The 16,617-nt window shown below is 40.9% G+C and overlaps 1 protein-coding gene across 4 annotated transcripts in view; it reads right to left on the bottom strand.

Annotated features, from left to right (window-relative positions):
• ALCAM (activated leukocyte cell adhesion molecule) overlaps nt 1-16,617 on the bottom strand; it is a 175,938-nt gene that overhangs the window by 62,687 nt on the left and 96,634 nt on the right. For all 4 annotated transcript variants that reach the window (XM_073614955.1, XM_073614954.1, XM_073614957.1 and 1 more), the window contains exon 6: nt 1,320-1,502. In XM_073614955.1, the coding sequence (XP_073471056.1) occupies nt 1,320-1,502 (183 nt within the window). The remainder of the gene's footprint in view (nt 1-1,319; nt 1,503-16,617) is intronic.

Below are 16,617 nucleotides of genomic sequence, written 5' to 3'. Positions count from 1 at the left end.
TCAGTTTGGCCAGGCGGCCTGCTCTAGGAAGAGTTCTGGTGGTTCCAAACTTCTTCCATTTACGGATGATGAAAGCCATTGTGCTCATTGGGACCTTCAGTGCTGCAGAAATTTTTCTGTACCCTTCCCCAGATCTGTGCCTTGATACAATCCTGTCTCAGGGGTCTACGGACAATTCCCTGGACTTCAAGTTTTGGTTTGTGCTCTGACATGCACTGTTAACTGTGAGACCTGATATAGACAGGTGTGTGCCTTTCCAAATCATGCCCAATCAACGGAATTTACCACAGGTGGACTCCAATCAAGTTGTAGAAACATCTCAAGGGTGATCAGTGGAAACAAGATGCACCTGAGCTTAATTTTGAGTGTCATGGCAAAGGATGTGAATACTTAAGTACATGTGATTTTTTTGTCTTTTATTTTTAATAAATTTGCAAAGATTTCCAATAAACTTCTTTCACGTTGTCATTATGGGGTATTGTTTGTAGAATTCTGAATTTAATCCATTTTAGAATAAGTAACATAACAAAAATCTGGAAAAAGAAAAGCGCTGAGAATACTTTCCGGATCCATTGTATTTATGGGATTTAGGTGGTCCATTGGGAACAGCACAGCCACTGGTTGAATTCTTTCTTGTTAATCTCAAAGTCTTTTTTTACCAGAACCAGCTAGGAGAATTTCCAAAAAGCAGCTGAGCAGCTCCCCGAGGGCCACACATCATGGATCTGACAGGATTATGGACAGATGAGTATAAGACCTGCGGGAGGGAAGAGTCATTTGAAGAAATAGTAAACGCCACTTCATGACTTATAACTACAGGTAAACCTATAATAAGGCTTACCTGTAGGTACAGTATCTCCTAAAGAGGTATCGTTTAGGAGATATTCACATTTGTAGAAGTCGGTGAAGTCACCGCTGCATGTACACTGCACTCTTAATAGAAGACACACTGGAGTAGCCGTCCATTTAGATTGCTGTGCTGCAACCATGTTATAGCGGCCCGGCCAGTCAAAGGACCGAAGAGTGCTTAACTGGAAAGAAGGCCAAGGTAAGATGGAAGTGGTGACAGCGCGCTGCTGGGCTTTATTTTAACGTAGGTTTGTTTTTAATGCTGAGCATTCCAGTACATATGACTTGAACCGCCTGGAGGCCCAAATTGTTTTCTTTTATTGTTGGAGTTTACTTTAAAGGATAATTGCACAAGAGTATAGTTACCCTTTATTGTGGCCAGCAGTTCAAGAGCCAACCACTGCAAGGGCATGTATCCTAAATACGATCACTGAAAATATCAGTTTCACAGAAAAAAAAATAGTACTTACAGTAAATATTAAATACAGATGGATCAGAATTCATTGTTGCCAGCCCATCTGGCATGTAAAAAGTCACTGCACATGAAAACTGTGCATTTATATCCTCTTTTGTTGACATGTACTCCAACGTTGATCGCATGCTATGAAGACCACTTGTTGAGTTTTTCTCTTTCCACCACTCCATATTTACAACTAAAATAAGAAAAACAGATAAATAATTACCAATATGAAATATTCTTCTTCAGATTCACGTATTTTGAGATCTGGCCCCTAAATAAGCATGAACACTGCCTTCCATCACTACATCTATAAGTTGAAAACTGATCTTGTTCAAATAGATGGAAAGCAAATATTTACCCAAATGTAAGTATATGATAAACATAATGCAGTGTTAGAAGATGAGTAATACTGATCTAGAAGCATTTATTCTTTGAACCCTGGAGTCCATCAAGTTATGGCACCAATTTAGCTCTAGTGATGGCACTGAGATTTACTAAGACTGGAGAGTGCAAAATCTGGTGCAGTTCTACATAGAAACCAAACAAACAGCTTAATTCAACAAGCTTAATTGAACAAGCTGAAGTTAGAAGCTTATTGGCTATCATGCACAGCTGCACCAGAGTTTGCAATCTCCAGTTTTAGTAAATCAACCCTATCACTTAGTAACAGATTTCTTTTAGACTACTTTTACACTGAGGCAGGCATCGACGGTAAATCGGCGCTATTTTTAGCACCACTTTACCGTCGTTTTAAGGGCCCTATTTGGCCGCTAGCGGGGCAGTTTTAACCCACGCCAGAGGCCCGGAAAAGGGTTAAAACCGCTCGCAAAGGGCCGCTGCAACGGCGGTTTGCCTGCACTGCCCCATTGTTTTAAATGGGTAGGGACGCATTAGGAGCAGTGTATACACCGCTCCTACAGCGCTGCAAAGATGCGGCTTGCAGGGCTTTTTTTACCGTCCTGCAAGCGCACAGCTTTCATACTAGAGAGACAGGAGAGGCTCTTTACATGCGCTATGCTTAGCGCGGTAGCGCCTGTAAAGCACCTCAGTATGAAAGTAGCCTTATGGGCCGTACACACGATAGGGTTTTCAACAACCCGATGTTCGATGTGAGCTTGTTGGTGGAAATTCCGAAAGTGTGTATGCTCCATCAGACATTTGCTGTTGGAATTTCTGACAATAACTGTTTGAGAGCAGGTTTTCAAATTTTCCGACAAGAAGACTTGTCGGAAATTCCGAGCGGGTGTACACAATTCCGACGCACAAAAGTCCACGCTTGCTTGGAATCAAGCAGAAGAGCCGCACTGGCTATTGAACTTCATTTTTCTAGGCTCGTCGTACGTGTTGTACGTCACCGCGTTCTTGGCGTTCGGAATTTCCGACAACATTTGTGTGACCATGCGTATGCAAGACAAGTTTGAGCCAACATCCGTTGGAAAAAAATACACCGTTTAGTTGTCGGAATGTCCGATCGTGTGTACATAGCATTAGGCCTCATGCGCACAGGACATTTTGCAAACTCTCTAATGCCGCATACACACGATCGGAATTTCGGCCCGTAAAAGACCGATGAGAGTTTTTCGGCGGAAAATGCGACCGTGTGTATGCTCTATCGCACTTTTGCTGGCTGAATTCCAGCCAGCAAAAGATGGAGAGCATGTTCTCAATTTATCGGTCGGGAAAAGTTCCTATCCGAAAATGTGATCGTCTGTGGCAATTCCGACACGCAAAATTCCTACGCATGCTCGGAAACAATTCGACGCGTGCTCAGAAGCATTGAACTTCATTTTCTCGGCTCATCGTAGTGTTGTACGTCACTGCGTTCTTGAGGGTCGTAAGGTCAGTGAACTTTTGTGTGACCGTGTGTATGCAAGGCAAACTTGAGCGGAATCCCGTTGGAAAAGCCGTCGTATCTTTTTCCGATGAGAAGTCCGATCGTGTGTACGCGGCATAAAAGTCTAAATGGGTTTTAAGGACCCCATTAACACTACTGGGTTGTGCCAAGTCACTTCATGTGCGTTGGTGCAAACTGGAGCCATTTATACTGAATGGCAGTCCAGTGCACCTTTCCAACAGTCTTGCGTCAGGTGCGCTGCCAGGAACAGCAAATGCATCATTTTTGTAGCATTAGGAAGCCCATTCGAAAAAAAGGGCTGCCTTAAAGCAACACATTTGTGCTTACATACTGCAGCCCTAATGTAGAAAAGTAGAAAACACACCACCACCTTCAGTTATGTATTCTTTAAAAACAAAATTTGTTTTATTTAGTCTCCTGCACAACCTTGCTATGAAGACCAGGGTAGGGAAGGCCAGTCAGGATCTACTTCATTGTACAGTGCAATCAATCTAAAGCCTCGTACATATGGTCGGATTTTCCGCAGACCAAACTTCTGACTTTTGTCTGAAGGGTGTTGGCCAGGAACTTGGCTTGCATACAAACGGCAAGGAATTGTCGGGCAACAAACATGAAAGTAGTGACGTACTACGTGGTTTTTCAGCTCTTTAGCGCCACCCTTTGGGCTCCTTCTGCTAATTTCGTGTTAGTAGAAATTTGGTGAGTGTTGATTTGCGCTTTTCATTTTGTGCTTTTTATTTCACGCTTTTCTTCGTTTCTTCAGTTCGTTTCTGAACGGCCGTTCGTCAACCAGCCATGTTGCGGAATCGAAGGAGATAACGTGTTATTTATTATTTGCTTTGGAGTTATTGCTTTGACCCAAGTTCAGTCCAGGAACAGGAACAGGAGAAGGATTTCTTGGACCAAAATATGGTTGCTTTATTAATCGTGACCAATTATGTCATATGCCTTTGCTGCGGGAGCTCCAGGAGAATAATCCAGATGATTTTCAGAATTATCTCTGGATGACGGACTCCTGCTTTCACCAACTCTTGGCATTGTTGACCCCCTATATTAAGAAGCAGGACACATCCATGAGGCTTTTATTTTATTTTTTGGTTGACTAATGATTTGATGTGGTATATTTTCTATATTTTTGAATGCATAGAATACACTTTTTGGTTAAGTTCTATTGGCAGATAGCATGTCTAATTTTATTTGTTTTCTTTTTTTAACGTACAATAAAAAAATTGTGGAGAATAATACTTGTGTTTTACTTCAAATGACAGTTTGGGAGTAGGCAGTTACATTGTAAAAATTACAATGCAAAATTAACATGGGACACCAACATAGTTGTATCTTTGATTCTACAAACTACAGGATAACGGTGTTGTGGTAACTTGCACCAAAAAAAATAAATAAATAACAAGCATAATAATAATATTATTGATATCACTAGAAAAAAAAAGCCTTTGAAAATTTGTTTGCAATAACTCCATCAGTATCATCAGCAAAGCAGCTTCATTATTATCCCATTAAAGAAGAAGAGAATGTGCGCTGCATTTCAAAATTTCATAGTCTGCTGCGTCACGAATGTTAATTCTCCATTACTGACACTAGTTTACAAGATCGACTGCTTCTGGCTCGTCCTTGCTTCCAAGCATGTGTGTTTGTATTTTGGACTTTTGTCCAATGGACTTGTGTACACACACTCAGAAAATCCAACAAACATTTGTTCGCAGAAAATTTTAAAGCCTGCCATCCAACATTTTGTCTGCGGAAAATCCAACAATTGTCCGATGGAGCGTACAAATGGTCGGATTTTCCGCCAACAGCCTGTCATCACACAATTCCCATCGGAAAATCTGATCGTGTGTACGAGGCTTAACACTTGGAGCTAGCTGACAAAAGGTGAGAGCAAAAAAAACAGACCGATAATGTTCCCAGAGCACCACAACACAGACGATTCACATCTGTGTGTTGTGTTTCACTAAATAGCAGGTCCATTGTGCTGGCTTTAGAATGTTTGTTGGGCTGCCATTTAAAATGGATGGTTCCACAAAACACCACAGTTGAGCCAGAGTCACATCTCTGTGTTGCAGTAATATGCAAAGTATTTCAACTGTGCACTTGAATGTTCTCATGGAGTTCAGCTTCGGGTTTAGTAGTAAATCTTTCTCTGTAAAGTGCAGCAGCATACATACACCTGTGAATGTTAGCGCTTTTTACAGACAAATGTAATCTACCTTAGTCATAGTAACATGTTTAAGCTTGCCATTCAGGATTTAAATGAACCATTACATTAGAATAACTATATTTTATGTGAGTTGACTAGAACACTTGCTTATGTAGGAAATCTACCCTTACATCTGTGAGTAATTAAAAAGCAATAAAGATATACTTGCCATTTCTTTGTTTATCAACTTAGTTCTGCTTACTTGTCTGGAGATATTTAAGAAAACTTGATGTGCTGGGAGATTTTTATCATCCTTATTTCTCCAGGCAATTGACAAAACCATTATTATACCAGTTAACTTAATTTTGTTCATTAAACTCTGTTCATGCCATTTTGTTTATTGTTAATTGAGCAGTTGAGCGTAATTAATAAAAATAAATAAATAAATATGATCTGTTATAAGGGCTGAAGACCATGCCTGGGACAAAAGGTTTAGGGAGAGCAGAATTCGTACACAATGTACATATTTTTATTTAATTTATTTCTTGTCCCATTTTTCACCCTGCTTGGGGCTACTTTTGGATATTTGTCAGTACACCCAGCAGCATAACTGAGAAAGTCAAACATTTCATCTGCTTTGTTGGTGCTGACTGCTTAGCACCATTGGTCTGTGGCATTTACAAGGTACTTTTGCAAATAATCACATTGCAACTAAGCTGATTTTAAATGCCTGCAGCTTTCAATACAAGAAGTATTGAATCTGAGCTGCTATATGGGTGACCACAAACATTTGGAGACTTGTGTAGCAAGAAGGATACTACATGAGCCGCAGCAAAGGTTTTTTTATTAGTAATATTGCAGAAAGATGTATACAGCAAATTTACAAGTTCTGCAGGCTTACTTATTTTACACACCTGAGCCTGTACAGAATAAAGTCCGACATATTTCCCCTGCTTGATGTGCTGTGTACAGCCGCCCAAAGGCAAGAATGGCTGTGCACAGCTGTCACTGAGTTATATGCTGATACTCACATAAAGACTTGTATAAAATGTTCTATTTATGGAATAAGACTCTATGCTATATCAGTGTTTACGTGAATATCAGCAGTTACCCAAGTACATCCATGTGCAACCATTAGGCCCCTTTCACATGGACGGACCGTCTATCCGTTTTTCTTCCATCCGTCGACGGACGACAATGCATTCCTATGGGCAAACGGATGACCATCCGTTACCATCAGTTAACCTCCGCTTCCGTTTTTATCCGTTTTTTTTAACGTACAAAGCTACGTCCAGATCCGTCAAAATGGATATTAACTGACGTTAACTGACAATGTCCGTCAACGTCCGATCAGTTAAGATCCGTTTTGAAGAAATAATTCAAAGTTCATACTTTGACAAATAAAAAAACAAAGTGAAAAAATCTTTATTTTAAGGGTTATGCAGAATAATAAAACTAAAACTGTTTTGAACATATCATGTGCTTTTGTGTCTTTTTATGCTATCAAAACACAATGAAATACCCAAATTAATGAATTAATAAATTAAAATTTGCACTGCATTATATATATATATATATATATATATATATATATATATATATATATATATATATATATATATATATATATATATATATATATATATATATATATATATAGGTACTGCCATGAAACTTCTCCTGATGGAGATAGAAAGTAGTCGGCAAATTGTTCACGCATGGCAGTGTAGGATGGGTGGAGCAAGGCTTTCTAGGTAATTTCTTTAAATGCAAAGAAACTGCTGTAAATGGGTGAAAACGGATACAAAAACGGATGAAAAAACGGATGTAAACGTGTACATTAACGGATGAAGACGGATATTAACGGAACGGAAGACGGATGAAAACGGAGATTAACGGAACAGATGACAGATGAAGATGGATGAAGCAACGGATAAGAACTGATACGTTTTTAACGTGGCTAAACTGATGGTGCCCGTGTGAAAGGGGCCTTAAAGTGGAACCCCCATTGTAACACCTATACTAACTACCCTACACTAACTAGAACAGGGGAACTGAATTACAATTTACAGAGATCTGGTCAATAGAATTTTCTTCCAGCGGAGGTCCGAGTCTCATGTTTGTGCTATGATTTACATTCTTCTAGTTCAAATATGTTATTGAGTAAATTTCAGTTAGCATATCCATATATATATATATATATATATCAGGAAAGAAAAAGGATGTCTAATCAATAAAATTTAAAGAACATAGTATAAGTTCATCACAACAAAACTTTAAGCAAAAACAGTAAACAGGAGGTTAGCGTCAAACAAGTAGTGCTAAGCAACTAGGGCTGCAACTAACGATTATTTTCATAATCGATTAGTTGGCCGATTATTGTTTTGATTAATCGGTTAATAACCTTAAAAAAAAAAAAAAAAGTGTGGTGTATAATTTAGTTAATATGTAAAGTTTTCAAAATAGGCAATTTATTCTTAAATATCTCTATGCAGTGGTAAATATAAATAACCAACTATATGGTTAGGGAGCAAAATATCTAATCCACTCTGAGAATAACAGACAGAAGAGATATACTGTATATACTATTAGAGGAGAGATGTACTGTATAAACTGTTAGAGAAGAGATACACTGTACATACTATTAAAGGGTGAATCTGATAAATATCAGACTCAGAGATCAAATGTCTTCCTTCTAAAAAAAATTTCATTTTAAGAACGTTCGTTCGATTTTGTAATCGTTAGTGGGGTCAAATCGACGTTCATTTTCAACCACAGTGACGGGAAAATTTGGAAATAGAAAACTGCTTGGTCAAAAGAATTTTCAGACAGTGTACGTGGTTTTCGTTCAGAAATTCCATTCATTTTAAAAATAGAATGTTAAAAACAAGTGAAAATTTCAAACAACATTCTTTCATTCAGCAAATGTACAAAGATTTTTCGTCTGAATATTCTCGTCTGAAAATTGATCCGTGTGCCCAGCATAAGGCTCAGTACACACCTATGCAGTTTGCTTTTGATCTGTTTCTGCAGTGCTTCTTGCTGTGCGTTTTGATTTTTGCGCACGTGATTTTGTGGCGATTTGCGTTTTTGCATTTTTGGCCAAATTGTTGTTGGGCAGATTAACCGCTTGACATCCGGAGGACGTCATATGACGTCCTCCGGATGTTATGACGTCACGCCCGGCCTCTGCATTAAAAAAAACGGCGCCGCTTCGGCTGTGAAGCGGCGATCGTTTTATTTATTTTTTTTATTTTAGGCTTCCCAGCCTAGAGGTGAGATGTGGGGTCTTACTGACCCCATATCTCACTGTAAAGAGTACTGATCGTGTCATATTCCTATTACAAGGGATGTTTACATTCCTTGTAATAGGAATAAAAGTGATCAAAAAAAAAAAAAAATTTTTAAAGTGTAAAAATAAAAATTTTTAAGTAAAATTAACAATAAAAAAAAAAAAAAAATTTTAAAGCGCCCCTGTCCCCGTGAGCTCGCACGCAGAAGCGAATGCATACGTAAGTCCCGCCCACATATGAAAACGGTGTTCAAACCACACGTGAGGTATCGCCGCGAACGTTAGAGCGAGAGCAATAATTTTGGCCCTAGACCTCCTCTGTAACTCAAAACATGTAACCAGTAAAAAATGTTAAAGCGTCGCCTATGGGGATTTTTAAGTACCAAAGTTTGGCGCCATTCCACGAGCGTGTGCAATTTTGAAGCGTGACATGTTAGGTATCTATTTACTCGGCGTAACTTCATCTTTCACACAATGCAAAAAAATTTGGCTAACTTTGCTGTTTTGTTTTTTTTTAAAGCATGAAACTGTTTTTTTTTTGAAAAATTGCTGCGCAAATACCGTGCAAGATAAAAAGTTGCAATGACTGCCATTGTATTATCTAGGGTCTCTGCTAAAAAAACATATATAATGTTTGGGGGTTCTATCTAATTTTATAGCAAAGAAATGATGATTTTTGACATGTAGGAGCGAAGTGTCAGAAATGGCCTGGATGCGAAGTGGTTAAAAAACACAAATTTCTGCAAAAACGCATTAAATGCTTTTCTGCAGCTTCTCCACTGAAGTATATTGAACCAAAAAAGCACCGTTTTTGCGTTAAAAAAAAAAAGTCCTTGACCCTTTCCAAATACGCAGCGGCTGAAAAAAGCATAGATGTGAACGTGTCCAATGGGAAACCATGTTAATAAACTGCAGTGCGCTTCTGCAAAAAAGTACCAAAAAACACATAGATGTGAACCAGCTGTAAGATGTTTAGTAACATAATGGAGTTAAAAAAACTAAAATTAGCCCTTTATAGTACAAAAAAAAAGCAGATAATCACTACTGTAAGGGGTTCATTTTTTTTTACTGTAGAACTGTGAAAGTAATATCTACAGTAGCGATTATTTGCTCTTTTTGTACTATAAAGGGCTCATTTTAGTTTTTTTTTAACTCCATTATGTTACTGGCTGATTAATCGATTATGAAAATAGTAATCGATTAATTTCATAATCGATTAATTGTCGATTAATCGATTAGTTGTTTCAGCCCTATAAGCAACATATTCAAAACTGAGGGTTAGTCCCTCATTGCTGCCCTTAAGTGGAATCTAAGTTGGACAGAGAATGGAAGGGTAGAGGAGGGGGGGGGGGGGGTCAAAAGGAATAGAAGTCCCTAGAATTAGCAGTGGGTCAGTCAAGGGTTTGTTGTTTAGGAGGGTTACAGCAGGGTCAGGTTGCAATGGCGTCTTGAATAAGGTTGAGAGGATCTTGAACACTTCAGTCCAAAATTAAGTGCTGTGGGACACCATATGTGTAGATGTGTGCCTGGTGTAGTACATCATCTAAAGCAATATGGGGAGTTTAGGGGTGGAATTTAGAGATCCTGGCGGGGACTAGATACCATCTGGTGATCACTTTCTAGTTGGTTTCCAAGGCTACTACGTTCAGTGAAAATAAAAGGGGAGTGGGAATAGGACCCAAGGTGTCCTTACCTTCAGTGAAGGAAAAGGAACAAACTGCGGTTTAACCTGATATAATTTTATTAGAACAATTAGTAGAAAAACATTTTAATCATTGAAAGGAAAGCATAAACAATAGTAGATTGCATAAGGTAAAAACTGACAACGTCAAGTGAAAATCATCACCACATTTGGTACACAGTGGGAAGTTGTGCGAACGATCTTGACTAAACATTGGCACGTACTGACTCGAGCTCCCCAGATGGCTTCTATAGTTGGCCCTAAACCCTTCATGGTAGCAAGAAGAGCCAAAAATCTGAATGATGAACTCATCAGATCTGAATATACCAGACCCAATCCACACAACTGGCTCACGGACCTGCCTCCACTGCGAGAGATGTATGCTTGTGGAAAATGCCATATTTGTAGATTTGTAGATAGATCTGACTCAATTACAGATGCAACAGGAAGAAAGGTGTATCAAATTAAACATTTCATTAACTGCAATACTACACGAGTACTGTATATGCTGGAATGTCCCTGTCATAAACTATATATAGGCAAAACAAAGCATCCTTTAAAGGTCCGTATAGGGGAACATCTCTTAAGTATTCGTTCCCCAGATGACGATACCCCCATAGGAGAACACTTTTCAAAATATCACAATAGGGAAACAAACGGACTCAAAATTAAGGGGTTCTGTGCCTTAAAACTCCCAGTAAGAAGAGGTGACTTCGACCTCATACTTTTTCAAAAAGAAAAGGAGTGGATTTTTTGGCTGGGGACGCTCGCGCCGAATGGATTAAACACTGAGCTGAATTTACAGATATTCCCAACTCCGTAAGTTGATCTCCACTGAATTGATCGATTGTCAAAATATCATACTAAGCCTCAGTTTGTACATATGTATCTATCTGTATTTAGCTTTACATTCGCATCTTAATATAACTACTATTGAATTTAATAGATGTGATTAAAAGCATATAATGTCAACTTGTGAATGGCGATTTTACCTTATACATCAATGATTATATACTATGAACTGCAACAGTCATATACTGCCACAAGATGGCAGCGGTGTAAAAACACTTTTTCCTTACAGCAGTCTGAATTCCCCTATGGGGTTAGCATGACCATGTCTAGGCAGGAAGTGATGTAACAGGAAGTAATTCACTGAGTGTCACTCTGCCTACAAAAGGATTCTGTCCATGCAAACACTTCACCCTGAAGAAACCCACGTCACAAGTGGGTGAAACATGTCGGTGTGTGTGCCTACACATGCCCTCTGCCAATAGTCAACCTGGGGTTTTCATCACTCTTTAGCCCTCATCCTATCTCCGCAAACTGGAAATCCACAAACAACCGAAAACTGGAAGTAAATGGCCAGGTGGCTCCATGCTGGTTTTGAGTGGATAACATCTTGTGCGTGTCACCAGGACTAGGAATACAGAGATTCGCATCCTGCACACCTGTGGACCCCTGCAAAGGACTCTGGATTCACCACCTTGTCTCTGCAATTGAGGACCAATCTAATATCATCTAAACAGTGAGTCTCTTTTCAACTGGTATATCCAGCAAGCAATCACAGCCTGAACATTTTTAATTTTTTTTTATTTTTTGGAGGCTCTGTGTTTTGACTCAGCTGACTATATTTTCCTATCCAAACTATATGCGGTGCAATCTTTAATGTTTCATGGAAAGATGGTGCTGAATGACTAACAGGCTTGTTGTGGATCTAATGTTTCTCCTTGACTCAAGTCGCATGCTTGCATCACAGCGTGCTGCATTTTTTTTTTATTTATATTATCTCTATGATTGACAGTGCTACATCCAGAAATCAAACCTGTCCTGTTCACTATCAGGAATACTTTCTATCCAGAATTGCATTTATTTGTCTCAGATAACCAATGCTTTCTTCAACATTGTAAAGACTTAATGCAGCAGCTCTATAGGCATATAGGGAGTCTGGAGGTCCATGGTTAAGCACAATACGGGTACCGACTTGTGCTACCAAGGTTTCCCGGAACTCACCTCGCCTAAACACATGTAAGCATTATACAGTATATTAAGTCACACTTAATGACTTGAGATGATTGACACGTGAGGATGACTGGGATATGGCTGAGCTCATGGGCATGCGTTTTTAAGTGACAACGTTGTCAGTTTTTACCTTATGCAATCTCCTATTGTTTATGCTTTCCTTTCAATAATTACAATTTTTTCTACTAATTGTTCTAATAAAGTTATATCAGGTTAAACCGCAGTTTGTTCCTTTTCCTTCACTGAAGGTAAGGACACCTTGGGTCCTATTCCCACTCCCCTTTTATTTTGACTACTTCTCCTGTTCTGGCAAGGAACACCACCCTATTAGGTGAGTCGGTAACCTGTTACCTGAACTGACCAACGATACTGGTCATCAGGACCCCGCCCATTGCGTTTTTTACTACGATTTGTATACTATGTTGGATGAGGCTGACTTAGTTGCCTGCCATATGTGCCCAATCGGCCGGATCTAGGGTTTGGTTAAGGCTGTTTTCCCATTTGCTTGTGTAGACTGCAGGTAGCGAAAGATTCCTGTTGATGGTAGACCTTGGGCATCACACAAGACTGGAAAGGGTTTGAATAAGCCATGAGAGAAAAGATGGTGGGCCCGTAGAAGACCGGCTTGAGTCCAGCCTGAAAAGGAGGATGGGGAATACCAAGCCGGGTAGAAGGAGGGGTTACGGTTAAATGACAGTAGGGGGTTGTGGGGGGATTGTAAACTGAAGCGACTCTTGAGTTAGTCCCAGATAGGTAAGTTGTGTTTGGTGACGGGGTTGATAAGGTTGCATCATTGCGCGGGTGTTAGCCAGAGAAGAGTGCAACCCATAGGGGTGTTTCCTTTGTGGCGTGGTATTTAGGTAGTTGTGCAAGCAGTGCAGCGTGATAATATTTCGTAAAACTTGGCCCCGAGGCCTTCTTTAATGCGGGGTGGGTAGAGTTAGTTTAGGTAGTCGAGGTTTGATTTTTTTCCCCATATAAATTGGAGGGTTCTGCGCTGTAGGATATGCAGAAAATATGACGGACTGGTATTGGTAGTACACGAAAGAGATAGAGAATTTTTGGGAGGATGGACATTTTCACTACCGATATTCTACCCATCCAGGCCAAGGGAAGTGTAGTCCATTTGGACATGAGAGTGGAAAGATGTGTTAGCATGGGTGGGTAGTTGGCTGAAAAGAGATCTGAGGGTCTAGCTGTAAATTTAACCCCAAGGTATGTGATATGCGAGGTGGCCCAGGGGAATGGTAAGAGTTCACTGAGGTGGGACTGTAGGGATGGGGGAAGGGAAACATTTAGGGCTGTCGATTTTTGTGGGTTGACATGAAGGCCTGAGAGTTGTCCAAAACAGGAGAGTATGATGTCTAGTAGGTTTGCGGAGGAGATTAAGGGAGGGGTCTGGAAGATAAGAACATTGCCTGCGACAAGCATAGCTTATGTTAATGTCCACCTAGCTCTAAGCCTTGTATATGCGGGTTCGAGCAGATTAAGAGTGCCACAGGCTCAATTGCCAGGGCAAAAATGAGAGGGGAAAGGGGGCAACCTTGACGCGTGCCTCGTTCAATGGGGAATGGGTCCGAACGGAAAGCAGAGTAGTATATATCTGCTTTTGGGTTTTGGTATAGAGCCGAAAACCATTGTAAAAAATGGGAGCCGAACCCCCAGCGACATAGAATGGAGTGAAGGTATGACCAGGACAGAGTGTCAAATGTTTTGCGTATGTCCAGGAAAATGAAGCAGGTTGGAATGCGGAGGGTGCGGGCGGCAGGGGCTAGAAGTGTGGCTCGGCCAATATTATCGCCTGGTTGGCGGGAGGGGATAAACCTTGTTTGGTCCTTATGAATTAGAGTGCCTATGAACAGGTTAAGGTGAGATGATAACACCTTAGCTAGTAATTTGATACTGAGATTTAGTATGGAAATCGGTCTATAGTTAGACCAGGTGGTTTTATCTGTGTTAGGTTTAGGAATCATGGATATTGCTGCTGTGAGAGATTCAGTGTGAAAGGATTGGCCCGAGAGAATTGAGTTGTATGCTTCCTGCAACAGTGGAGTAAGGAGGGTATTACATTTCTTGTAGTAGGTTGATGAAAATCCATCAGGACCTGGGGGTTTACTTGGTTTAAGGGTTTTTATTGCCGATAGTATTTCTTAGGCTGCGATGGGTTGTTCCAGGGTTTCCCGGTGGGCTGAGGCTAGGGAAGGAAGACGAATAGAAGAGTGGAGGTCATCTAGTTGGGGCTGGTCAAGTGTGTTGGAGTTTCTATATAAAGTGGAAAGGCGTCTATGAAATTCTTGTAGGATCTTAATGGGATTGCTGGAGTAGGTGTCCTTCGATAGTTTCAGGCGAATAGCTTTAGGGGTATAGTCAGCTTTGCGGAGTGCTAGGGCTAGAAATGTGTCAGGTTTGTACGCTTTAGTATAAAGCATGTGTTGCTAACTGGGGAGACGGTTTTCCACTGTCTCTGTTAAGAAAAAGTTGAGTTCTTTGCACGCTTTTTCGTAAGAGCGTTTATTTGACGGAGTGGGTGAGACTTGCAATGCCTCCAAGGCCTTATAGAAGGCCTCCTCTAGCCACTTATGTTAAAGGTGTTTTTCTCTGCAAATGTGTGATGCTCGGCTGATGGTTAGGTCTAGGGACTAAGGAAGAGAAGGAGGTTATAATTGCAGTGTGGTCAGACCATGAGCAAGGTGCAATCATCAAGAATAGGACCAGTGGGGAGGTACTGACAGTTACAAGAATGTGGAATGTGGTCAATTCAGGAAAATTGTTTAATGGGGGGGGGGGGGGAGTGGGTATACTGGCGTCTTGTTGGGTTCTGTTCCCTCCAGGAGTCTAGAAGAGAATATTGGTTCAGGAGTTGCTGAAAAGAATGGCGTTGGGCATTTGGTGGGATTGGTAATTTGTCTAAGAAGGGATATATCATCTGATTGGGGTCACCACACATCAGGAGCGTTCCTTTCTTGTGGGAGGCCACCACTGATAACAAATGGGAACGAAAGGTGATTGGGTCTTTGTTGGGAGCCTAATAGGAGACTATTGTCACTTCATTATATACAAGATTTCCAGAGAGTATGAGATAGCGACCTTCCAGGTCTCTGATCTCCGCTAGGGGAGCGAATGGTGTGGAACAGCAAAATGAAACAAGGACCCCCCCTTTGTTTGGTGGGAGCAGAGGCTGTGTATACTTGAGGGTATTGATGGCCAAAGAATTTAGGGTTGATTTAGTGGAGAAGTGTGTCTCCTGTAGACAAACCACTTGGGTTGAAAGGCCTGAAAATGACCAAAATGCTTTAGTTCGTTTCACTGGGGAGCTGAGGCCTTGAACATTAAGCGTCAGGACATTAAGGGCGGCCATCTTTGGGACCTAGTGTATTAGAGTTTGACTCACTTGTAACCTTGAGATAGGAGGGTAACTCTCTGGGCGGAGAGGGGTTAAAGTAGAAGGAAGATAGAGGGATGGTGGAGGGTTTAGATAGGGGGGTGACGGTAAGCACTACCGAGAATAAGGAAACGATGAATCTGGGGGTCCGGGGGTCTACTGCACCACTGGACCTAATGAAGGTGGGTAGTCCAAGGAGTACCTGGTGGTGAAAAAAAATAGGAATAATAATAAAGAGTGTGGAAGTGAGGTGCTCAAGGATTAGTTGGGGGAGCAGTGAACTGTCTCTGGGACTTTAAACAGCCCCAAAAAATAAGATATAAACAAGGTAAAACAGTACTGACTGAACAAGTTTCAACACTGTATATAGCACATAGGTTCCGTACCTACAAATGGGGAGCCATCATGGGTTACCAAGTTGATTGGGGGAGAGTTAGAATGGTTAACCTTAGCAATCTTTGGGCTGTAAGAAAGAAGATAAATCCTTATGGGTAAATCTTAAATGTGTCAGTAAATAAAGGCAAGGTGGGCCAGGTTTTGTGAGTTGTTTTGGTCAGGGTGGACCTGAGTCTCCTCATTCAGCATGGATCGAGAGGAGCATATGGTCACAGGGGGCGACCAAGAGTTAGTTTGGGGTATCAAGGACTATGGATGCCCTAGCACCGGGCGGGGGTTTAGGTTCTCCTATGTGGGGAGGGGAGGAAGATTTCTTCTTGTGAGGTGGTGCGGAAGCCAAAGCATCCAGAGAGCTTAAGTCACCATTGACAACAAACAATAATCTTAGTACATTAACCATTACCAATAGAGGGAGGGAGTGATGGGGAGGGAAGGGGAGGTGGAAGGTGAGGGGTAGTGGATATAGGTGAAAGGGGTAGGAGTTTGGCGGATGAGGGAGCTGTAAGCCTACAGCTAACAGAGCGTAAT

This window comes from Aquarana catesbeiana, linkage group LG02 (genome assembly GCF_042186555.1).
Source record: "Aquarana catesbeiana isolate 2022-GZ linkage group LG02, ASM4218655v1, whole genome shotgun sequence".
Taxonomy (NCBI): Eukaryota; Metazoa; Chordata; class Amphibia; order Anura; family Ranidae; genus Aquarana; species Aquarana catesbeiana.
The sequence above is the reverse complement of the archived record's forward strand: the minus strand, read 5'-3'. Positions and strand labels throughout refer to the sequence as shown.